Source organism: Oncorhynchus clarkii, chromosome 16 (genome assembly GCF_045791955.1).
Source record: "Oncorhynchus clarkii lewisi isolate Uvic-CL-2024 chromosome 16, UVic_Ocla_1.0, whole genome shotgun sequence".
Lineage (NCBI taxonomy): Eukaryota > Metazoa > Chordata > Actinopteri > Salmoniformes > Salmonidae > Oncorhynchus > Oncorhynchus clarkii.
Window position 1 is genome coordinate 20,429,375 of NC_092162.1, and position 26,144 is coordinate 20,455,518.

General features: G+C 42.6%; 1 protein-coding gene across 1 annotated transcript in view; it reads left to right on the plus strand.

Moving 5' to 3' along the window:
• Positions 1 to 4,653: 4,653 nt before the first annotated feature.
• LOC139368165 (intraflagellar transport 140 homolog (Chlamydomonas)) overlaps positions 4,654 to 26,144 on the plus strand; it is a 58,361-nt gene continuing 36,870 nt past the window's right edge. Inside the window, exons 1-18 of the mRNA XM_071106770.1 lie at positions 4,654 to 4,791; positions 5,336 to 5,501; positions 5,783 to 6,004; positions 9,436 to 9,557; positions 10,560 to 10,702; positions 13,981 to 14,156; positions 15,458 to 15,549; positions 15,901 to 16,007; positions 16,331 to 16,470; positions 16,790 to 16,993; positions 17,965 to 18,037; positions 18,219 to 18,310; positions 18,790 to 18,917; positions 19,188 to 19,305; positions 19,490 to 19,611; positions 19,716 to 19,839; positions 21,610 to 21,741; positions 23,318 to 23,562. Coding sequence (XP_070962871.1) covers positions 5,355 to 5,501; positions 5,783 to 6,004; positions 9,436 to 9,557; positions 10,560 to 10,702; positions 13,981 to 14,156; positions 15,458 to 15,549; positions 15,901 to 16,007; positions 16,331 to 16,470; positions 16,790 to 16,993; positions 17,965 to 18,037; positions 18,219 to 18,310; positions 18,790 to 18,917; positions 19,188 to 19,305; positions 19,490 to 19,611; positions 19,716 to 19,839; positions 21,610 to 21,741; positions 23,318 to 23,562 — 2,387 coding nt within the window. The 5' untranslated portion in view covers positions 4,654 to 4,791; positions 5,336 to 5,354. The remainder of the gene's footprint in view (positions 4,792 to 5,335; positions 5,502 to 5,782; positions 6,005 to 9,435; positions 9,558 to 10,559; positions 10,703 to 13,980; positions 14,157 to 15,457; positions 15,550 to 15,900; positions 16,008 to 16,330; positions 16,471 to 16,789; positions 16,994 to 17,964; positions 18,038 to 18,218; positions 18,311 to 18,789; positions 18,918 to 19,187; positions 19,306 to 19,489; positions 19,612 to 19,715; positions 19,840 to 21,609; positions 21,742 to 23,317; positions 23,563 to 26,144) is intronic.

A 26,144-nucleotide genomic window follows, 5' to 3' on the forward strand; every position in this document is an offset into this window, starting at 1 on the left:
TTTTACATTTCAAAGTGCTTATACAGAAACCCAGCCTAAAACCCCAATCAGCAAGCAATGCAGATGTAGAAGCACAGTGGCTAGGAAAAACTCCCTAGAAAGGCAGGAACCTAGAAAGAAACCTAGAGAGGAACCAGGCTCTGAGGGGTGGCCAGTCCTCTTCTGGTTGTGCCGGGTGGACATTATAAGAGTACATGGCCATTAAGGCCAGAACATACTTCAAGATGTTCAAATGTTTATAGATGACCAGCAGGGTCAAATAATAATAAAATAATAATAATAATAATCAAATAATAATAATCACAGTGCAACAGGTCAGCACCTCAGAAGTAAATGTTAGTTGGGTTTTCATAGCCAAGCATTCAGAGGTCGAGACAGCAAGTGCTGTAGAGAGGGTCGATAACAGCAGGTTCGGGACAAGGTAGCACATCTGGTGAACAGGTCAGTGTTCCATTGCCACAAGAAAAACAGCAGAAACTGAATCAGCAGCACGACCAGGTGGACTGGGGACAACCAGGAGTCATCAGGCTAGGTAGTCATTAACTATGATCCTAGGACTCAGGTCCTTCGAGAGAGAGATGGGAGAATTAGAGGGAGCATACTGAAGTTCACACAGGACACCAGATAAGACAAGATCATTTATTTCACTTCCCCTAGCCCCCTGGCACATAAACTATTGCTATTACTGGGGGCTGAGACAGGGGGGTCGGGGGACACTGTGGCCCTGTCCAATACCCCCGGACAGGGCCAACGAGGCAGGTATAACCCCACCCACTTTGCCAAAGCACAGCCCCTACACCACTAGAGGGATATCAACAGACCACAAACTTACTACCCTGAGACCAGACTGAATATAGTCCTCGAAGATCTCCTCCACAGAGGGGGTGCAAAACCGGACAGGAAGATTACATCAGTGACTCAACCCACTCAAGTCGAGTACAGCGAAAATAGCCTGGCATGACATGACGCACCACCCCTCTTAGAGATGGCATGGAAGAGCACTAGTTAGCCAGTGACTCAGCCCCTGTAATAGGGTCAGAGGCAGAGAATCCCAGTGGAGAGAGGGAAGCCGGCCAGACAGAAACAGCTAGGGCGGTTCATCACTCCAGTGCCTTGCCGTTTAACTTCGCACCCCTGGGTCAAACTACACTCAATCATTAAGACCTACTGAAGAGATGAGTCTTCAGTAAAGACTTAAAAGGTTGAGACCGAGTTTACATCTCTTACTTGGGTAGGCAGACCATTCCATAAAAATGGAGCTCTATAGGAGAAAGCCCTGCCTCCAGCTGTTCATTTAGAAATTCTAGGAACAATAAGGAGGCCTGAGTCTTGTGGTCGTAGGGTACGTGTAGGTACAGTGCCTTGCGAAAGTATTCGGCCCCCTTGAACTTTGCGACCTTTTGCCACATTTCAGGCTTCAAACATAAAGATATAAAACTGTATTTTTTTGTGAAGAATCAACAACAAGTGGGACACAATCATGAAGTGGAACGACATTTATTGGATATTTCAAACTTTTTTAACAAATCAAAAACTGAAAAATTGGGCGTGCAAAATTATTCAGCCCCTTTACTTTCAGTGCAGCAAACTCTCTCCAGAAGTTCAGTGAGGATCTCTGAATGATCCAATGTTGACCTAAATGACTAATGATGATAAATACAATCCACCTGTGTGTAATCAAGTCTCCGTATAAATGCACCTGCACTGTGATAGTCTCAGAGGTCCGTCAAAAGCGCAGAGAGCATCATGAAGAACAAGGAACGCACCAGGCAGGTCCGAGATACTGTTGTGAAGAAGTTTAAAGCCGGATTTGGATACAAAAAGATTTCCCAAGCTTTAAACATCCCAAGGAGCACTGCGCAAGCGATAATATTGAAATGGAAGGAGTATCAGACCACTGCAAATCTACCAAGACCTGGCCGTCCCTCTAAACTTTCAGCTCATACAAGGAAAAGACTGATCAGAGATGCAGCCAAGAGGCCCATGATCACTCTGGATGAACTGCAGAGATCTACAGCTGAGGTGGGAGACTCTGTCCATAGGACAACAATCAGTCGTATATTGCACAAATCTGGCCTTTATGGAAGAGTGGCAAGAAGAAAGCAATTTCTTAAAGATATCCATAAAAAGTGTTGTTTAAAGTTTGCCACAAGCCACCTGGGAGACACACCAAACATGTGGAAGAAGGTGCTCTGGTCAGATGAAACCAAAATTGAACTTTTTGGCAACAATGCAAAACGTTATGTTTGGCGTAAAAGCAACACAGCTGAACACACCATCCCACTGTCAAACATGGTGGTGGCAGCATCATGGTTTGGGCCTGCTTTTCTTCAGCAGGGACAGGGAAGATGGTTAAAATTGATGGGAAGATGGATGGAGCCAAATACAGGACCATTCTGGAAGAAAACCTGATGGAGTCTGCAAAAGACCTGAGACTGGGACGGAGATTTGTCTTCCAACAAGACAATGATCCAAAACATAAAGCAAAATCTACAATGGAATGGTTCAAAAATAAACATATCCAGGTGTTAGAATGGCCAAGTCAAAGTCCAGACCTGAATCCAATCGAGAATCTGTGGAAAGAACTGAAAACTGCTGTTCACAAATGCTCTCCATCCAACCTCACTGAGCTCGAGCTGTTTTGCAAGGAGGAATGGGAAAAAATGTCAGTCTCTCGATGTGCAAAACTGATAGAGACATACCCCAAGCGACTTACAGCTGTAATCGCAGCAAAAGGTGGCGCTACAAAGTATTAACTTAAGGGGGCTGAATAATTTTGCACGCCCAATTTTTCAGTTTTTGATTTGTTAAAAAAGTTTGAAATATCCAATAAATGTCGTTCCACTTCATGATTGTGTCCCACTTGTTGTTGATTCTTCACAAAAAAATACAGTTTTATATCTTTATGTGTGAAGCCTGAAATGTGGCAAAAGGTCGCAAAATTCAAGGGGGCCGAATACTTTCGCAAGGCACTGTATGTACAGCAGAGCAAAATTGGAGAGATAGGTAGGAGCAAGTCCATGAAATGCTTTGTAGGTTAACCTTGAAATCAGCCCTTGCCAATGAAACCAGTGTAGAGAGGCTAACACTGGAGTATCAAATTATCAAATGTTTTGGTTCTAGTCAAGATGATTTATCCGGGTAGCCGGAGAGTAGAACACTGCAATAGTCTAATCTAGAAGTGACAAAACCATGGATTCGTTTTTCTGCATCATTTTTGGATGAACATTTTCAGATTTTTGCAATGTTTACGAAGAAAAAAGCTGCCCTTGAAATATTATTGATATCTTTGTCAAAAGATATCAGTGTCCTGACTAAGTCCGAGTTCCTTCACAGTTTTATTTGAGACGACTACAACCATCAAGATTAATTGTCAGATCAAACAGCAGATCTCTTTGTTTCTTGCGACCTAGAACTAGCATTTCTGTTTTGTCAAAGTTTAAAAGTAAAACATTTGCTGCCATCCACTTCCTTATGCCTGGGACACAGGCTTCCAGGTTAGGCAATTTTGGGGCTTCACCATGTTTCTTCGAAATGCTGTGTGTCCTCCGCATAGCAGTGAAAGTTGACATTCACCAAGAGGTAAAATATATAGTGAACAAAATATTTGTCCTAAAACGGACCATTGAGGAACACCGAAACGTACAATTGATTTGTCAGAGGACAAACCATCAACAAAGACAAACTGACATCTTTCTGACAGATAAGATCTAAACCAGGCAAGAACTTGTCCGTGTAGTCCGACTAGGGTTTCTAATCTCTCCAAAAGAGTGTGGTGATCGATGGTGTCAAAAGCGGCACTAAGGTCTAGGAGCACGAGGACAGATGCAGAGCCTTGGTCTGACTCCATTAAAAGGTCATTTACCACATTCATGAGTGCAGTCTCAGTACTATTTGGACAAAGCTTATAGCCACTAAAGTTAGATAAAGGTTAGATAAATAAAACTAAAACTAAACTATGATGGGGTCTAAAACCAGACTGGAGCGTTTCTTATACATTTTTCATTTTTAGGAAGCCAGTGAGTTGCTGCGCAACAGATTTTTCAAAAAATGTTGAGAGGAATGGGTAATTTGATATAAGCTGATTGTTTTTTGTTTTTTGGGGGGGCTTTTTCAGGATTTATTACTACAAATTTTAGTGAGTTTGGTATACATCCGGAGGATAGGGAGCCATTTATTATGTTCAACATAGGATTGCCAAGCACAGGAAGTAGCTTGTTCAGTAGGTTAGTTGGAATAGGGTCCAGTAGGCAGCTGGACCCTATTCCACAGAGCTGTAAGCAAACCTGTAAAAATGTAACGGTTGTGAGCAACATTCGATAACTGCGATTTACTCTCTCTAATTTCCGTAACTCCTCCTTGAACTGTATGGCGTAGATGGGGAGTGATTTGGGAAAGGGTTAGAAAGGCTGGACAGGGTTTGAGTTTGGGTGGTGTAGTGGGAGGAAAAAACGGGAGGGAATTGGTGTCTATGGCTCTATTTTCTGAGAGGAACATGACTATTGAAGATAATTTAATGTAGGTAGGCCGTGACTGGCCTCATACTCCAGTACAGTAGGTGGCAGTAAATGCTCCTTAAAGTTTGGATACGATCTGCCAATCCAATATCAAAGAAGAAGAACTCACCCTTGCCCACCCTTTCCGATGAGGTTGTCGGGGTAACTAGAAAGGACGCTTTTATCCTTCACACCGCAGCAGAGCAAAACCACAACAGTGGACAGTTGCCATTTATGTTGTTACGACTATTGACCATTTTTTTGGACTGCACATAGCTAGAAGAAAGCTTTTCAGGTAACTTCTCTATTCTCAGCATTTGGAACTCTAAATCCCTCGTAAATTGTAGCAAGCCGTTTTAATGCTAACGGGAGCTAACCATGGTATGCTATTTTTTGCAAAAGGCCCCAATGGATTAACGTTTGCTAACGGTAACTAGCTAATGCTAGCTAGCTGGTAGCCAATGTTTAGTTAGCATAGCGAAGATACCAAGTAAGCTAGCTTGCATTTTGTTGTAACTTTGTCCAATAAATATCCACATAAGTCACAATTAACTAGGGGACCCAGTTGTACGGACATGTCCGTTTTAATTATCAGGTAGCTAACGCCAGCTGCCCAAATGTCAGAGTGATCATTCCAGCAGTTTCTAGCTAGCAAACGTTAGCTAGCTAACTTACTTGACAGCAGCAGTGGCTAATCTGTTGCTTGTTTATCGGATTAAGTCACTTGATGCAACACATACATCATATTTTACAATGTAAGTTTTCTTGGGACCCCTCTCCTCATCATCCTCCATTCCTCCTCCTAATGTTCCTCTTCCTCCTTTTCTTCCTCTCTACAGATAAGGGAGCACTGGGGACATGGCGGTGTACTTTGATCACCGTATCGAGGCCCCTGAGTCAAGCGGGGGCCCATCTCAGGTGGCATGGCATCCCACTCAGCCTGTACTAGCAGTGGCCTCCAACAGCCCCACCACCGGGGGCAACATCGACCTTTACCTCCAACAGGTGAACCCCCCTCACCACACACTGCAGTTAGTCAGAGTTGCACCCATCCTGTCCTCAATCTGCAACTGACCAAATTATGCTATAGACTGACTGCATTGTCACATCAGACATCAGTCTATAGCTTCATGTTTATCAATTGCTGAGGGGAATTATAAACCCACTGCACTTTGCCTTTTGAAGACCGTTTAACCCCAGTAAACACTTGAAGAGTGGAGAAGATGTAGACAAGTATGAAACTGCTACTAATGGATTGACTGAACTGCTCTCCTGTCATCATGTAGGGGGAGCACGTAGGGAGCTGCCATGTGGACCGTCCCTTCCAGCCCACGGTGCTGTGTTGGCACCCCACCAAGCCTCTGCTGGCTCTGGGCTGGGAGACAGGCGAGGTGCTGCTGCTCACACACCCCTCTGGAGAGCAGACGCCGCTGCCCGCCACACATACTGCCTGCATCACCCTGCTGGAGTGGAGCAGCTCCGGCAGCCGCCTGATCACCGGGGATCAGGTGAGTGCGTGTGAACACAGACAAGTAGACACACACAAACAAACAAACCACACACACACACACAGACTACTAAGCATTTGAAATACATGCTAGAATATCAAAAGTAGTGAAGATATTTTCATAGTCCTCCGTCTTTGGGCTATTCCATGTAAAAGTCAACCTGAGCATGCACAAATAAAGTTAGTCATTTCCAAATAAAACCACATTCATAATTATCCTTAGTCTATACGTTGAAGTGCAGGCTTAATTTGACAAGTTTTGTGGCTCTTACAAAGCTCACAGAGTGTGTTTTTCCACCAACAGCTATTATAGTTGCACAGATGAGATGTTAATGAAGCAATACAGACCAAATTGAAATGTCTTGATTCCTTTGCGTGTTCTACAGTCTTGTAAAGATGGGAGGGTGACTGAGACATGCAATGTAACATCCATAACAATTTTTACTTTGGATCATCTTAACAGTCTCTGTAATGCAAACTTTCATCAAGGTTTTATATGGTCTATAATTGGTTTCTCTCTTCTCATTGTCAGTATCCTTTTTCAGTGGTATGATATCCTTAACATCCATAACGGTTGTGGATGTGATGGATATTGATGTATTTATCTTAGCTTCAGAAGCTTGTGCTTGTTCTGGCATTTATTCTTCAGACTTTCCCTGAAGCAATTGTTGCATTTTTGTGTTCTAGCTACGATTCTCTTGGAAAATATATGCTGAAATGCATTTCTCATACATGGTAGTACTGTTTTTTTTTAAGATAGAAAGATGAGAAGAGTGTTTATCAACAATCTGTGAGTAGTCCTGGAGTGTCATTTTTAAATGAAGGCTCATCTATTTGTAGTATAGGCACATGTACATTTGAAGTCTGAAGTTTACATACACCTTAGCCAAATAAAATACATTTAAACTCAGTTTGTCACAATTCCTGACATTTAATCCAAGTAAAAATTCCCTGTCTTAGGTCAGTTAGGATCACCACTTTATTTTAAGAATGTGAAATGTCAGAATAATAGTAGAGTGATTTATTTCAGCTTTTATTTCTTTCATCACATTCCCAGTGGGTCAGAAGTTTACATACACTCAATTAGTATTTGATAGCATTGCCTTGAAATTGTTTAACTTGGGTCAAACGTTTCGGGTAGCCTTCCACAAGCTTCCCACAATAAGTTGTGTGAATTTTGGTCCATTCCTCCTGACAGAGCTGGTGTAACTGAGTCAGGTTTGTAGGCCTCCTTGCTCGCACACTCTTTTTCAGTTCTGCCCACAAATGTTCTATAGGATTGAGGTTAGGGCTTTGTGATGGCCACTCTAATACCTTGACTTTGTTGTCGTTAAGCCATTTTGCCACAACTTTGAAAGTATGCTTGGGGTCATTGTCCATTTGGAAGACCCATTTGCGATCAAGCTTTAACTTCCTGACTGATCTCTTGAGATGCTGCTTCAATATATCCACATCATTTTCCTACCTCATGCTTCCATCTATTTTGTGAAGTGCAGCAGTCCCTCCTGCAGCAAAGCACCCCCACAACATGATGCTGCCACCCCCGTGCTTCACGGTTGGGATGGTGTTCTTCAGCTTACAAGCCCCCTTCTTTTTCCTCTGAACATAAAGATGGTTATTATAGCCAAAGAGTTCTATTTTTGTTTCATCAGACCAGAGGACAATTCTCCAAAAAATATAATCTTCGTCCCCATGTGCAGTTGTAAACCGTAGTCTAGTTTTTTTACTGGTGGGTTTGGAGCAGTGGCTTCTTCCTTACTAAGCGGCCTTTCATGTTATGTCGCTATAGGACTCGTTTTACTGTGGATATAGATACTTTTGTACCTGTTTCCTCCAGCATCTTCACAAGGTCCTTTGCTGTTGTTCTGGGATTGATTTGCACTTTTGGCACCAAAGTACGTTCGTCTCTAGGAGACAGAACGTGTTTCCTTCCTGAGCGGTATGACGGCTGCGTGGTCCCATGCTGTTTTATACTTGCGTGCTATTGTTTGTACAAATGAACGTGGTACCTTCAGGCGTTTGGAAATTGCTCCCAAGGATGAACCAGACTTGTGGAGGTCTACAATTTTTTTCTGAGGTCTTGGCTGATTTATTTTGATTTTCCCATGATGTCAAGCACAGAGTTTGAAGGTAGGCCTCGAAATACATCCACAGGTACATTGACTCAAATGGTGTCAATTAGCCTATCAGAAGCTTCTAAAGCCATGACATCATTTTCTGGAATTTTCCAAGCTGTTTAAAGGCACAGTCAACTTAGTGTAAACTTCTGACCTACTGGAATTGTGATACAGTGGATAATAAGTGAAATAATCTGTCTGTAAACAATTGTTGGAAAAATATTTGTCATGCACACCGTAGATGTCCTAACCAACTTGCCAAAACTATAGTTTGTTTACAAGAAATTTGTGTAGTCCTTGAAAAACTAGTTTTAATGACTCCGACCTAAGTGTATGTAAACTTCCGACTTCAACTGTGTGATGTCTCATTTGCATATTTTGTTACAATATTTCAGGAACATTTTAATACCAAAAAATCTGGTCTAAATTGAAATGGTAAAGGTTAATTTTATTATATAAAGATATAAAAATAACTTATTAGGGTGTGGTGCCTGGTCTTGTATATTATTCAGGCTACCTGTAGTTATGCAATGATAAGACACTATGTCTTCTTCTGACATTTAAAAAGCCTTCCAAGTGACAACAAATGTATTGTGATAGATTTTTCTCAAGATATCTTTAAGATTTTAATGTCTATTTCAGACTAACATCATAACGGAGGGGGGCGGAAGGTATCCTAGTGGTTAGAGCGTTGGGCCAGTAACCGAAAGGTTGCTGGATCGAATCCCCAAGCTGACAAGGTAAAAATCTGTCGTTCTGCCCCTGAGCAAGGCAGTTAACCCACTATTCCCCGGGCCCGAAGATGTGGATGTCGATTAAGGCAGACCCCCGCACCTCTCTGATTCAGAGGGGTTGGGTTAAATGTGGAAGACACATTTCAGTTGAATAGATTCAGTTGGACAACTGACTATTCTTTCCCCCCTATAACATCCATAAGTCATTTTTCCTCTAAAGTAATAAAGGAAATTAGTATTTTCCCCCAAAAAATGTTTGTGTTCAGCCATGTGTTCAATCCATGTTTCGACTTAAGACCTTTGCTAATAATTCCAGTTTCCTCAAAAAAACTTGTCCATTTCATTTAACATCCATAAGGCTTCTTATTTGCTTCATTTTTACAACATGTCAATATATAAAAGTCCATTTTTAGGGGTATACACCCCAAGGGGGACACACACATCAAAAGTTTCATTTATATTTTGTTTGTCCGTTCTGTGAGACATTAAAGTTGTGATTTTTCTTGCAAATGTAATATCCATAACGCTGGAATCGCCCATTTGGCATGTGTGTTCGAATGTGTTGTCGTTGATCTGTGTAGATGGGAGTTCTCGCGTTATGGAAGGTGGACGCCCGAGGAAGACTACAGGGAAGTCACATAGTGAAGCACGACTACACCAAGCCCTTAACCTACTGTATCTTCAGACCAGCACCCCCGGGAGAGTGAGTTACTAGAACCGTATAAGTACCCCAAAAGGTTCTGAGTCAGAGCAGGCTATTGTTCTGCATATGCTCTTGACAAAGAGATGCATCAATTGATATACAGAAATGGCCCCCAATTACATTAATCTGCGGGTAGATTTTTTTTTTTGAGCGGGTGGACAGGAGACAGGAACATGGTTATAAATAATTTGTACATTGCAAATTGGCCTCAAGAAGCCCAAACAGAAATAGGATTTGACAAAAACAGACCTTGATTACATTGGGATACAATCACATATGCCTCTATATTTATGCGTAGGAATAGTTGGGAACAGATTTCCCTAAATTAAAATGACTTTGATCTGAGTTCCTGGTGATTTAACAGTCCTTTATGTCCAACAACAAAAATGATATATCAAGTTTTTATTTTATTGCTCAAAAAAATTGGATGGCCAAATAAAATCAGCATTTGGCCCGAGAGCCGCCTATTGGGGAACCCAGATATACTGTATGTGGATAAATATTTTAGAGCCCATGTGGTTTTATGCAACTAGTCAATATTATGTTTAGGCAAGACAACTAATTTTATCCATATTATCTTGGGTTGTCAATCAATGGCACTGACACTGTCTCGCCCTGCTATTAAGCATATAAATGCCAAGTGTACGTTAAGCCAGGCACTGTCTCCCAAATTGTTGGTCGGGACCCAAACCCACTGGTGCATTGCAGTTGTTTCTCTTGGGTGTTGCTCAAGACTGGGTCCTAGCTAGAAAAATGGTTTTGCTTATTCACTGGGTCAGAATGATTAACATTTGAAAGACCTTAGCTGTGCTATTTTGCCAACTCCTATGGCCATTGTCACATCATTGTTTGGCGTAACAATGGCCATAGTAGTTGGCAAGACTGCACAAACAGATCTGGGATTCAGGCTAGTGTCAGTGTCACAATGCATAGTTTGGAAACCATTCCGCTAAGATCCTGTCCCAGTGTATGATGCTAACTGTGTTTGTGGTCGGTTCCAAGGGATGTGGCGATGCTGGCTCGGGCGGCAGTGGGCGGGGACGAGAGTGCCCTGGACATGTTCAACTGGAGGAAGGCTGGGAATGGACCGCCGCTCAAGATAGGTCCTCAGGAGGGTCTGGTGTTCTACATCGGCACGGCAGACGGTTAGACGCTCTCAAACTCTGTGTTTTGTTCCCCTGCGTGTGAGTGTGTGAGAGACCTCTCGCCTCAGGTCCTGTAGAGGAATTCCTCCAAAACAGGCACTCAACAGTTGGAGTGTGTTTAGCTTTTGTGCACTGCCCACAGGGATGCAAAGTAGTCACATTTCGGCGAAATTCGCTGTTTTGAATCCAAAATATGTGACCTATGTGATTCGTGTAGATCCGATGAGAAAAGTTTGGGCGGGGAGCTTTGGATGACTACTGGCTGTATGCGAACGACTGATGCACGTTTGTAGCAATACTGACTGTATCCAGGGCTCAGCCAATCGTTCACATAACAACAGAATGCAGCACGTGACTGAAGAGACAACCGATTTGCTAGTTACAGCATCAGCGTGCGCTCTGGCAAGACAGCAGAGAGTGAAAAGGCAGTTTGTGTCTATGCCTTTGCCGGTTAACTTACAGCAGCGCGTCCCCTGAACAATAGCGAAGAGGTAGGTGAGAAGCCTGACCACGGCGACGGAGTGAGAAGGTGATGAAGCGTACTTCATGAGTTGTAACCGAAAACAACTAGTATTTGGAAAGTTTGAGGTGAGGGAGAAAGTGTGGTGGAACAAGTATTGTTAGCATTGTTAAGTTACTTATCCTCTTGCACTTAGCCATCCCGGATCCGGGATCGTGAATACAGCCTCAAGCTCATTACCATAACGCAACGTTAACTATTCATGAAAATCGCAAATGAAATGAAATAAATATGCTAGCTCTCAAGCTTAGCCTTTTGTTAACAACACTGTCATCTCAGATTTTCAAAATATGCTTCTCAACCATAGGAAAACAAGCATTTGTGTAACAGTATTCATAGCTAGCGTAGCATTTAGCGTTAGCATTCAGCAGGCAACATTTTCACAAAAACCAGAAAAGCATTCAAATAAAATAATTTACCTTTGAAGAACTTCAGATGTTTTCAATGAGGAGACTCTGTTGGATAGCAAATGTTCAGTTTTTCCTGAAAGATTATTTGTTTAGAAGAAATCGCTCCGTTTGGTGCGTCACGTTTGGCTACCAAAAAAACCAGAAAATTCAGTCATCAAAACGCTGAACTTTTTTCCAAATTAACTCCATAATATCGACTGAAACATGGCAAATGTTGTTTAGAATCAATCCTCAAGGTGTTTTTCACATATCTCTTCGATGATATATCGTTCGTGGAAGTGTGCTTTCCCTTCTGAATCCCAGGAGAAAATGCCTGCAGCTGAAGATTACGCACCAATTTAGACAAAGGACACCGGGCGGACCCCTGGTAAATGTAGTCTCTTATGGCCAATCTTCCAATGATATGCCTACAAATACGTCACAATGCTGCAGACACCTTGAAGAAACGACAGAAAGGGCAGGCTCATTCCTGGCGCATTCACAGCCATATAAGGAGACAGAGCCTCAAAAATTCTGCTCATTTCCTGTTTGAAGTTTCATCTTGGTTTCGCCTGTAGCATGAGTTCTGTGGCACTCACAGATAAGATCTTTTCAGTTTTGGAAACTTCAGACTGTTTTCTTTCCAAAGCTGTCAATTATATGCATAGTCGAGCATCTTTTCGTGACAAAATATTGCGCTTAAAACGGGCACGTTTTTTTATCCAATAATGAAATAGCGCCCCCATAGATTCAACAGGTTATCTTGCTAGCTGGATCTAATGATCAGTTAGCTTGCCAGAGAAATGTTGAGCAACATTAGCCAACTTAACTGATCAAATAATTGAGTTTATGGTGTGAAAATTAGCAGGCTAATAAAGTCAGACAGCTAACATACGTTAGCTCATCTGATGTTGTAACGTTAGCCAACTAGCGTTAGTCACCTAACCAATTCGCTATAGTATTAACTGGTAACGTAAACTCACCCCATTCCGTACAAATGTGCTCAACCGCAACATTCAAACAAGGCTACAAAGAAAACTAAGGGGATTGTAGCTACTGTGTTGACATCAAAATTGGGGGGTGTGAACTAGGTTTCTATTCAAGCGTTGATCGGCATGGTAATGGATTTATAGCCATTTAAAAAAAGACCAGACGGGGCTTATTGCCTGCTTGAATTATGCAGAAATGGGCAGTGTTTAGGTCATGTAATTGATTTTGTTGGAAAGGGGAGAAATTGTGCTTTACAATGGTATTGACATTACAGTTGATCTGGAAGTATTACGTTTTTGGGGCGCTAAAATAAGGGCAATTGTACGGACCAAGGCGATGTACGAGTTTACGTGAGTTTACGTTAACGTTATACGACTCCTGGCTCTTCCTCAAGTTATAAGGCGTTAGTTGCTTACTGGACCATGGCAATCTGTGTGAAATGTTAACTAGCTAACTACTATCTGTGAACTAATGTTTTCCCTCTACAGTATGTGGTTAATTTTCAGAATGAGAGAATTAGGTAAAAATGAGTCATTGCTTGTTAAACAAGTGTAGCTGGAGCTGGGCCTGGCTTAAGCTGGGTGCCACTAGAGGTGAAAGGAACACCACACACTTTCTCTCTTTTTCAATACAGTGGATTAAAAGGGGTATGCGAGGTGTACTCTGCCTTAAAGAGATCAATTATGCCAACAAAAGATATCATGCTCTGCTGGAACATTGTAGAACAGATGTCCACAGGTGGAAAGTGTACAATGTAATAATGTGCAGTGTAGCCCAAAGATGTTGCTTTTCTTGTGTTGAACTTGACAGTAACACTTGTGAGTGAGGGGGGACTATTACATTTTTTACTCAGTGAATGTTATTTCTGCACACATGTAGCCTTGTGCTACATGCATACTACAGGGTCCACAAAATAGAGCAAAAATAGAATGCCTCTTTGTTTCATTCTATTTCTGCGTAAGATGTTTTTTTCCCAAGTGCAATATTTAGATGTGTGTGTGGTCACAAGCGTTCTATTATAAAGGCGGTCAAATTAGTGTATTGTTTTCTCTCAAGACTTGAGTGTCATTTGCAGTAAATTCTAGGCAACAAATAACATTGGATTACTTTCTTCACATTTTTAAGCTGTGAGTTAGGTTCACATTAACCACTTTTTATTTCACACACAGAGACTGATCATGTAGATCATATTCTTTGTTGTTTAATTAGTTAAAATTTGCATTTCCCCCTAGCAGGGATTTTTTTTGCATGTGGTGAAACAATGTGTCACCTTTTTGGGCCCTCAGCAGTTTGCATCCCTGTGCCCAGTGTAATTAAGTACATTTGAAGCAGCACTGTCACTGTGTTAGCCTAAGTGTGTGTATTGACTCTGTGCCTAGGCAAGGTGCACTGCGTGGATGAGCATGGCAGGAGCAGCCCAGTGCTCAGTGTGGATGGCTCCATCCAGAAGCTCTTCTATCTGAAGAGGAGAGAAGTCCTGGCCGTTGTCACGGAAACCCTTTTGCTGTCTCAGTACACTCTGGGACCTGAGGGGGGAGCCCAGGAGCTCATGAAGGTACATATCAAATTGTATTTTTCACATTTTTTATTTCACTAGGCAAGTCAGTTGAGAACACATTCTTATTTACAATGACAGCCTAGGAACAGTGGGTTAACTCCGTCGTTCAGGGGCAGAATGACAGATTTTTTCCTTGTCAGCTTGGGGATATGATCTAGCAACCTGTCGGTTACTGGCCCAACGCTCTAACGACTAGGCTACCTGCCGCCCCAATGCCATTGGATGAATCCCAGAACATATTCCAGTCTGTACTAGCAAAACAGTCCTGTAGCATCCGCCTCATCTGACCACTTCCGTATTGAGCGTGTCACTGGTACTTCCTGCTTTAGTTTTTTCTTGGAGAGCTTTGTATGCATCTCTGTGTGTGGAGTAAAGGTGGACTAGAGTTCTTTTCTTCTCTGGTTGCACATGTGACATGCTGAAAATAAATGAGGTCAAACGGATTTAAGCTTGCCTGCGTTAAAGTCCCTGGCCACTATGAGTGCCACTTTTGGATGAGCATTTTCTTGTTTGCTTATGGCCTTATACAGCTCATTGAGTGCGGTCTTAGCATCGGTTTGTGGTGGTAAATAGGTGGCTAAGAATAATATAGATGAGAGCTCTCTTAGTAGATAGTGTGGTCTACAGCTTATCATGAGGTATTCTACCTCAGACGAGCAATACCTCGAGACTTCTTTAATATTAGATATCGCACACCAGCAGTTGTTGACAAATACACACACTAACCAGACGTAGCTGCTCTGTCCTGCCGATGCACGTAGAAGCCAGCCAGGTCTATATTATCTGTGTCGTCGTTTAGCGTATTAACATATTACAGTTTTTAATGTCCCGTTGGTAGGATAATCTTAATCATAGATCGTCCAATTTGTTTTCCAATGATTGCACGTTTGCCAATAATATGAAGGGTAGTGGTGGTTTACCTGCACGTCGGCTAATTCTTACAAGGCACCCTCCGCCCCCTTTTTCGCCGTCTTTTCTTCACTCGGATGACGGGGATTTGGGCCTTGTCTCGACAAAGCAGGATATCCTTCGCGTCGGACTCATTAAAGAAAAAATCTTTGTCCAAAAATCTTTGTCCATGTGAGTAATCACTGTTCTGATGTCCAGAAGCTCTTTTCGGTCTTAAGAGACGGTAGCAGGAACATTAAGTACAAAATGAGTAGCAAACATTGTGAAAAATCTAACAAAATAGCACAGTTGGCTAGGAGCCTGTGAAACGGCAGCCATCCCCTCTGTGGCCATTACTTCAATTCAAGTTTGTGTGTGTGCGACTGTGTTTATGTGTTCTGTTGTCACAGGTGAAGCTGAGTGGAAAAAGTGGCCAAAGCGCAGACATCGTTTCAACAGAGACAGGCCTCCTCATCACAGCTACAGGGGAACAGGTCATCAGGTCAGACACACAAACACACACACCAACACCAACACAAGTAAGCATTTTATGGTAAGGTTGTATTCGGCGCATGTGAAAAAAATACTATACTTGTGGGGACCAAACAATTGATTCCCATTCAAAATACTATTTTCCTTAACCTCTAACCTCTAACCTTAACTCCTAAACCTAATTCTAACCCTAACCCATAAGTCTAAAATAAAAATTTTCCTTGTGGGGACCAGCAAAATGTCCCCACTTGTCCAAATGTTCCTTGTTTTACTATCCTTGTGAGGACTTCTGGTCCCCACAAGGATAGGAAAACCAAACACACACACACTGACTGTGTAGCTAACATACATTGTGTTGTAGGCTCTGGGACTTGGAGAGGGATGACAACTATGTGCTTTCTCTGGATGAGAGCCTTGGCTTTGAGAAAGGAGAGGTGTTGAACTGTGTCTCCTACTGCACAGCCAAAGGTAGGAATGAACATTACTGGTGTTCTGAAAATTTGGGCTAATGGTGAGCTATGGTAGACTTATGTTAAATGGATTACAATTACACAGTATACATCCACTAGCCTAGTCTCAGATCTGTTTGTGTTAGCTTGCCAGCAACTCCTATGTCCGTTGTCTCTACTGCACACTGTTTATGACAATGGCCACCATAGGAGTTGGCAAGATTCTATGCTATGCATTTACCTCTCGAATAGGCAATTCTTTGTTTAATCATATTTAGGCATAGAATTGGGCATATTTGTATTGTTTCACGGTGTCGCCCTCACTCCCCTGCGTCTTTCCAGAGATCCTAGCTGCAGGCACCAACAGGGGGCGTATAGCTCTGTGGAGGATGGTGAGCCAGCCCAACACCAGGACAGACACCAAGGCCCAGTGGAAACTACAGACACCCACGGAGATCGAGGGCAATGTCACCCAGCTCCAGGTACACTACTTTACTACAGTACCACATTATACTACAGTACTACATTATACTGTATTGAAACTTTGCGATGACTCAGGCACAGTGTGATATATCTTCGTCCATCACCTCTCCATCACCTTGTTTAGACAGATCCAATCAAGATTAGTTTCCAATGTGCTTTTTCGTTTGTCGACACCTGGTCTAAAATATTGAATTTCACTGATTGTGGCTACAATACGATCACCGGACTCATAGAGTGCGGTTAAATAAGTCAGTGACTATGTTATTACAGTTTTACATTCATGTGTTCTCTGATTGCAATTGTCTTGTTTGTTTCCAGTGGGGCTCCAACCTGAACCTGCTGGCTGCCAACAGTGTGACCACAGTGCTGATCCTCTGTGAGCACGTCATGTCTGCCCACTTCGGCCAGCAGGTGGCAGCGGTACAGCTAACCCCATCTCAGCTCAGCCTCACAATGTTCAACACCAACTCCCACCTCACCCTGCGTTCCGACATGCACATCAAGGGTGTCTGCGTCACCAAGGTAACCAGTCCAAACATTTGTCCCGTTACCAAGTTAACCAGCCCCCAAATGTGTCCCGTGAGCCGTCACCAAGGTAACCAGACAAAAATGGGTCCCGCTACCAAGGAAACCAGCCAAAGATGTGCCCTGCTCACCAACTGTGTATGTATAGCTCAGCGTTTCCCAAACCAGGGGTCGGGTCCCCATGTGGGGTCGCCTGATTTGAAAATGGGGTCGCGAGATGATTGTATAAAAATGATAATACAGCACTTGGTTCATAGAATAGCCTCTAGGTGCGGTTGTAATAAACATAGCCGTTTCTGATGTAAACAGAGACGTTTCTGATGTAAACAGAGCCGTTTCTTCCTACAAATGTGTCTCTATCTTTTATGACCCCGTCACTGAAAGAAAAGACTCAGGAATATGTATGCGTCTTCTGTTTCCCTCTACAATGCCCACAAGCCACGCAGGACTTATTAGAGTGGACAAGACCAGGCATTAAATCCGACTGGGTGGGAATGAAGATGTTATTTTCTACACAGAAGAGCATACACAATTATTGCCTGATGATCTTCTGAACTTCCCAATACCTTTCTGATATGTTTCAGTCACTTCAAACCATTCTTCCTTCACATTGAAATAATGTCAAAAGTACTGTCAGACTGATTTGTAATAGACTGTCACAGCCCCAATTAAAGAAGGAAACATTGGTCGTTGATTACATCACCTTTTTTTTTATTTTTTTTTTACATTTTGTAGTCGCAATATTTTTAAAATCAAAATGGGGTCACAGGCCCAAAATGTTTGGGAACCCCTGGTCTAGCTTGACTTGGGAGGCTATCGAATAATTTGTTTTCTGCTCAATGTGAAACTTTTTTACTGTGCCTGGCTCACACAAGCAGGTGTGTTTATCTAAGGAGTATGTGAGGTGTGTTGAGTGGTCTTTTTGACTGAGATATTAGGCATCTGATGTTTACGTGGTGTGTGTTCAGGACACAGTCACAGTGTGGAACGGGAAGCAGGTCACTGTGTACGAACCCTCGGGGGCAACTCTACGCAACACAGGTAAAGTGGCTGCACAGCTACATAGTGATAACATTGTTCAACACCAGCATGGCACTGCATAACACGGTCATAAGCACTTATAACACGGTCGTAAGCACTGCGTTAAGACAGACGCTTAGTGTTGTTAAGCCCTGTGTGAATCCTCCCATTTCCCCTCCTCTCCCGTCCTGCTCGTCCCCAGGCTCTTTCCTGTGTGAGTCCCAGGTCTTAGCTGTGCATGATGAGAATATCTACACTGTGGAGCCCAATAGAGTCCAGGTCCGCACACCACAGGTCAGTCCCCTTACCTGGAACCCTCTGCCTATCCACAGTCACGCACACGCAGATACGTACAGACGCATGCACGCACGGACACACACACACACACACACAGTATGCATACTGCCTCTTACGGCTTCGAGGCTCCCGTCAAATCTAGTTCAGTGTTCTTTTTGTTGTTGTCTGTAGCTTAATTTTTAGCTAGTTTTCTACAGCAGGTAATTAATCCTGCAGCAACAGTAAACTTATTATGTGGATTATAATTACTGGACGTTTTTGTCGGGGTTGATACATTTTTCTTTAGGGCAAATTGGTGAACATTGCAAACTTTAGAAGCCTTTTTAAACCTGAAATACACTTCTGTGCAGGAAAATAATTTTCAGCAACAGAAGAGGGAGCAAATTAAGATCCTTCTCTGTATATTATAGACGAGCATTGTGTGTCTTTGTCTATTGTAAATAAGCCGTGTGTATCTCTCTGACTCTGTCTCCCAGGGCACAGTGAAGCAGTTACTAGCCTTCTCTGAGGCTGAAGGCAACCCTGTGCTGCTCAGTGTGTGTCAGGGCTACCTGGTGGTGGGAACAGACACAGCTCACATCAAGGTCTTTGACCTCACTCGCAGGTATCCACAAAAACAGATAAAAACCTCTCAAATTACATGACTAGTAATGGCACAACCACTTTTTCAAATCAGTGTCATTAGCCAGTGTAGTAAGTGAATGAGCTTGGCCAAATTGATTTTGTTTTGCAGGTCTCCATTGTTTTGTGTTGATATACATAGCTAGCAAAAGACTACTCCTTGTCATTGCATATTGCAGCACAATTTTCAGGGTTCATTGTGTACGTCATTGTATAGACTGTATATACGTCTGTACTGTATGTGTGTGTATAGAGAAGCCAAGGCCCACTGCAGTGCTAAGAACCTAGTGGACCTGACCCCTAATCTGGGAGCCCTGAAATCGGTCAAGTGTAACGCCAACGGCAACCAAGTCAGCATCCTGGTCACTCAGGTGAGTGGACACTTCGAGACATAGAACCTTGACTTTTTTTTCTTCCCCAAAGGATCTCATAGATAAACTTTGCTCTTGTAATTCGCAATGAAGTTATTTGAATTGCTACACTTTCAAGTCTGTTAAATTGTACTTCTACCAAGTTGTTGATTGATGTTGTTGCTGAATTATTTCTCCCTCTAAGGTGAATGGGAGACCTGACCACAGAATGTACTTCTATGACGTAGAGATGGACACACTCTCTCACTTTGACTTCTTCACTGGTAGACCGCCTAGTGGCATCTCACAGGCCGACGACACAGAAAGGTGTGTGTGTGTGTGTGTGTGTGTGCGTGCATTCTTTTGACCATGTGTGTTCTTTTGACTGTGTGTGTGTGTTCACTGAATATGTGTGTGTGTGTGTGTTCCAGACGGCCACTGACAGAGCTGAGCGAGAGATGTCCTGTGTCTCATTTCTGGGACGAGAACGAGCCTCGTCTGTTTGTGTGTGAGACGGTACTGGTCAGCTCTCCCCAAATGGACCATCTGGACAGGGTAGGGGTGGCTTCATTGTACTACTTACCACCACACAAAAAATGTTACTTACTGTAATGTACAATCACATTAACCAGATTTGACAACAAATAATATATTATAGGCCTGTTTTCAGAATGTATTTCGAAAAATACAATACCATGCATACAATACCAGTGTTCCTCCTATATTTTTTCATTTTCCTTTGTCATTTTTTTCCTCCATTTTTTTTTATTTATATACCGTACCAGTCAAAAGTTTGGACACCTTCTCATTCAAGGGTTTTTCTTTATTTTACTATTTTCAAAACTATGAAATAACATATGGAACCATGTAGTAACCAAAAAAGTGTTAAACAAAATATATTTGATATTATAGATTCTTAAAAGTAGCCACCCTTTACCTTGATGACAGATTTGCACACTCTTGGCATTCTGTCAACCAGTTTCACCTGGAATGGTTTTCCAACAGTATTGAAGGAGTTCCCACATATGCTGAGCACTTGTTGGCTGCTTTTCCTTCACTCTGCTGTCCAACTCATCCCAAACCATCTCAATTTGGTTCAGATAAGGTAATTGTGGAGGCCAGGTCATCTGATGCAGCACTCCATCACTCTCCTTCTTGGTAAAATAGCCCTTACACTGCCTGGAGGTGTGTTGTCCTGTTGAAAAACAAATGATAGTCCCACTATGCCCAAACAAGATGGGATGGCGTATCACTGCAGAATGCTGTGGTATCCATGCTGGTCAAGTGTGCCTTGAATTCTAAATAAATCACTGACATTGTCACCTGCAAAGCACCAACATACCATCACACCTCCTGCTCCATGCTTCACGGTGGGAACCACAAATGCGGAGATCATCCGTTCATCTCAAATTTGGACTCATCAGACCAAAGGACAGATTTCCACCAGTCCATAATGTCCATTGCTCGTGTTTCTTGGCCCAAACAAGTCTCTTCTTCTTATTGACTGGTATTGTTTATTTCTGCAGAGACCCACTTTTAAAGGGATAGGGTGAGATTTTAGCAATAAGACCTTTTTCTACCCAGAGTCAGATGAACTCATGGATACTATTTTTATGTGTCTTGAAGGAAGTGGCTAACTAGCGTTAGCGCACTTGCTAACTAGCGTTAGTATAATGACTGGAACTCATGGATACTATTTTTATGTGTCTTGAAGGAAGTGGCTAACTAGCGTTAGCGCACTTGCTAACTAGCGTTAGTATAATGACTGGAAGTCTATGGGAACAGCATGCAAGCAGTCATTGCGCTAACGCTAGTCAGCAAGGGCTCGCACAACTACCTTCAACTTCCTTCAAACTGCACGCAGAGACATAAAAATGGTATTCAATGAGTTTGATTGCCAAAATCTCGCACTATCCCTTTAAGAACAAAGTGGCAAGTTACAGCATATATTCTAGAGAGCAGTGGCACGAATGAGATCCACAAGTGCAAAGCCACTGCTTGCTCCTCATCATCTCAGTAGAGTGCAGTGGCACACATAAATTCTATTTAAGATGGTGTCAACATAATTCAATTGTCATGCATTTTAGAATCTAATGTCCTTTTAAAAAGTCACCAGAAGTGACCTTCTAATAAGCATTCTACAAAACCTCCTGAGAATCCCCCCCCCCCCCCCCCCTTTCCCACCTCTGCTGAAAAGAATCCTAGGGGAAACGCTGAATACATATCAAGTGTGGATGTGTTCGGTATGTACTGTATATGGTGTGTTCCGAGTCCTCTGTGCTATGAACTATGTAACATATAGCATGTATTTGCTGTCTCCTACAGGTGGATGTGCTCGTGGTGACGTTTTTCTGCACTCAGGAACATGGGCTCCTCCTGCAGGACTCCTACCCCAAACCAGCCGGCCTGCAGGCCCTACTGGCCCTGGACGTTCCCTACTACTACTTCACCTGTAAGGTAGGGACAATGACCAATGTAAAGTACATTACCTGCAGAGTATTGAATGGTATTCCTTTACTTAAGGTGAGGCCATTATTTACTGTATGGCTACTCTTTTGTTTACTGATTTTCTAATTTACCAGGGACGTACTGTTCATATGATTTATTATGTTATCATGATTTTTAGTAGGCCTACAGATGTAGGATCTTAATTTGAGACAGTTTGCTACAGCAGGAAAAAAATAATGTAGCAACAGGAAATCTGAATTATTATGTGGATTATAATTCATGGACATTTTTTGTAGGAGTTGATACATTTTACATTACTGCAAATCAAGTCTGAAATTCTTAAGTGGAAATTGCACATTTTAGAAGCCTTTTTAAACCTGCTGTGCAGGCAAATTCTCATCAACAAAAGAGTGATCAAATTAAGATCCTACATCTGTAAATCACTTGTAAGGTAGGGTTGCTCTCTTGCTTCTCTTCCCCATCTTATCCCTCAGAGGTTATGCTCATAAAACTCGGTTAGTCTTTCTTTTCATTTTGCATAATCTTTGCTTGGGCTCTTCTTCCCTCTCTTTCTTGAGTGTATGTGAATTTGTCATTTCATGTGCATATGCATGTCTGTTTGTGCTTGGCTTCCATTCACACCAGCTGTTGTTTCGGAGGGGTGGTATCTCTTTACCAGAAGTAAGTATCTACTGCCCCTTCAGTTAGTCAGTGCTGCAAATTTCCTCGGCTTTTCCATAGTCCTACCCTCTTTTCCTAGGCTTGTGGCATTGTAAAACCTCCATTGTGTCATAATAATTAACAGGACAATGTAATCTAGACCATCCATAGTGAAATTCGTTTTTACATAGGAAGAATGCACCACAGTATTCAGATGCATAAGCCAGAATTGTAGGGTCCATGTTTTGTAGCTTGTGGCATAGAATGACATATAACATTGGATCGGATATCTGTGGCTTACTCCACTGGTTGGATACGATCAATGTCTTCTTAGATGTCTATTTCCACTGTTTTTGATTCCTTTCTTGTCTGTGTCTCCCTACTAGCCCTAGATCTCATATCTGAGGATGTTTCCTTTCATTGAGACTACTCTTCTATGATGAAGGACTGGGTGTTGCTACATTAGTGTGTGTGCGCGTGTGTCTGTGCGTGTCATTTTCCCTTCCTAATCAAGGAGCCAAATTCTTTCATCTTACCTGTGTGTAATCGAGTCGGCTGCCAGTATTGAAAGTTATCACGCTATAATAGAAAAAGGCTTCAAGAGCCAGATTCTATCTCTGGAGAAAAGAAAGAGTTTCCTGAAAAAAAAATCATGAAATAAAACAACTTTATCTTACCCCACTCCAACCATTATGTTGATTTTTTTTGCTCTAAAGTGTTCATCAGTACAAACCACATGGTTTAGTTATACATTAGTATTGTTTGTGTGGGGAATTTTCATATTCGGGTGTGAAGTGTTTGAAACAGAGATGAGATTGGACAATCAATGCATTAAAGAACTAGACCCCATGGAAGCACAACACAAAATCTATATAGTCACATTGTATTGAAATAGCTAATTCTTGGTTATCTCATCAACACCCAGCCAGGTGAGAGGGATCTTGAGACGGAGGAGGCCCAAGCTCCAGACCCCACCCAATCTCCATCCCTGGCCCAGGCCTCAGCCCCGGCTGCCCAGTCCCCCCACATGGTGTCCAGACGAGCCCTCCGGGACTTTCAGGGCCTGGAGAACTGTGAAAAGGCCACCCGCGATGCCATGCTCAACTTTAGCTTCTACCTGACCATCGGAAACATGGACGAGGCCTTCAAGTCCATCAAGCTCATCAAGAGGTAAGAGAACTTGGATAGGCCTAGTTTTAACACTCGCTGACTGATAACTCATCAAGAAGTTAAAAGCAAGATAAGTTTACTGTGCTCCGTCTGTGCGGAGAATACAGTATTTAACAGCTGACAGCTTTCTTCAGTTATATGTATCACACCAACTCCAGTAGTGCGGTATGTGTGACGTCTGTGTGATTGTATCGGAGTGTGTCTGCACATATGTGTACGCCTTAGCTAACCCCCAACGCCTTCGCTTCGCCCAAGCAGTGGGCAGTGGGGTAGACGTGCAGAATGGCCATGCCTGCAGCCGTACACCATCCATTTGCCACCGCTTCCTATCATCACTTCCTGGTTCCTGCCCACACCAGGGCCCCATTAACAGCCAGTAATTGCTAAGCACGTCCCAGTTCAAAGGCTTCAGGAAAGGCTATGGGGATGGTATTGTTGGTATGGCCTTGATTCCTCTCAGGCCCTCTGTCTGAAGGTTTGCAATGTGAGACTTCATTGTGACAGGTTCTTTAGACCAACACAAATCTTTCAAATGTAGAGGCCACACATGGATAGAAAGATCATGATCACTCCCTGACCTCAGGATTAAGATGTTTTATGTGGGCTGGTTGTATAACTATAACAAAACAGCTTTGGCATTGAACTGAGAGGAGCACTTATTTTGCTCACAATTAGAGCAATTAGAGCGATGGCCTTATCTGTAAAGCAGGGGTTCTTAAACGTTTTCAGCCCCAGACCAATATGAAAAATCTACCATCGCACCTCTCACATGCCCAGGGCCCAGTTTATGAAACCCCACTGTAAAGGAAATATTCTTGAGTAATGCTGTTAGAGTGGTAAAACAGACACAATTATTGCGTTGATATGACCAGCAGAGCAAATCCATTGGAAATGAGAGCTGGCTAGCGTACGTGTAGTCTAAGCAGAGGGGTTTGACGGAGACAGGAGTGTGTTTAAAGCAAGGATGCTATGATATGATCCGACAAACCGTTTTCTGCTTATAGTAGCATAGTATGAAGGGGATTTTCAATCACAGGACATGATTTAGGATGGTGTGTGTGTGTGTGTGTGTGTGTGTGTGTGTGTGTGTACTGTACGTTATGGTGAGGGGATGTGCTTCTCTAAACACACTGTGACACACAAATCCCTTGTCCTTGTTTGGTTCTAAAAGAGCGCCCTTTCCAGTCATTCAGCCAACCAGAGAAATAGGTCAGAGAGGGGATGTGTGTGTGTGTGTGACAAAGGGTGCCACCTCAAAGTAGCCTGGACGTCATCTATAGACTAATACGTGACTGGACACTCCAATCCTAAATTCCCCAGAAGTACTGCTTTGAGCACGTACAAACACACAAATATGTCTGAAAATACAAAAGGGGATAATAGCCTATCCTAGCTAGCCGGATATGACACTATGTTTAATAGGTTGATGACAACTTTAGGTTGTTCCGCAGTGACAGTTATTTTTTTACTGCCAATTCCTTCTTCAAAGCAGTCACTGTAGCCAGTGTGTTCGATCTCCGCTTATCCCCACCAACAGTACGATGCCCTTCTTGTCCTGTGTGTGACCAATAACATGTACTTCTCTTCCGTCTATCTGCTGGGGCTCATTGCCATGGAAATGGCCTTTTGAACTGCCAAAACATGATTCAACGGAGAGACCCGACCCGCGTACTGTACACGTGAACTCCCAGCAGAGCTTTACTGATAGGCCGATCTCTAAATATTAGATGTATGTGATTTGATACAACCAACTCTGGTCCTGGTCTAAATGCAAAGTGAGCCCTACTGCTGATGAAGTTGTTATAGCTAATGAGATCTGTTGTACAAGTCTTGCTCTAAGGCAGATGGAAAGTTGATAAGACAACCGCAACCTGATATTTATAGTCTAAAACTTTAACTAATATCTCTGAACATGTTGCCGCTCTCTTTGAGACACGCTAAAGGAGACATACTGACGCAGGATGTCGGATACAGTATGTCGGATACAGTATGTCGGATACAGTATGTCGGATACAGTGTGGAATGTCTCTGCTCAGTCCAGATCCCCCAGTGCAATTTCCTGTCATTCACGTTGTCCTTGACACCAGGTGACACGCTACAGGGCTATCGCTCCATGTGAGGACCAGCCTTCACTTACAAAATGTCCTTTGCCGTCGGCCATTTATTTACAGGGGTAACGCTTCGTCTTTGTCCATTTCCGAGTCAGACAAGGAAGTCGCCAGAAGTACAGCTAGACTGTATTAATGCAATGGTCAACAGTGCAGTGATTGTTGTAGTGAAGTCCCTTCTGGCGAGTTTTCTACTGTATACTCTATATTCTCTATGAGAGAAAAGTACACTATTCTAACACTATTTAATAGGTCACACAATATGTCTTGGTATTTTGACAGTGCTTATCAGTGCTATCTATAGTTGTAGGCTATTTCTTAGTGACGGCTCCAAAGCATTTTACCCTACCTTTTTTATAAGTTGAATTTAGGGGCAACTGTCTCAGTATGTAGAAATGTCGCTAGATTACAGCAAACACGTTGTTATAGATCAGGAGGAACACTGCATAACATAGGCTCGTCATTTTGCTTTCA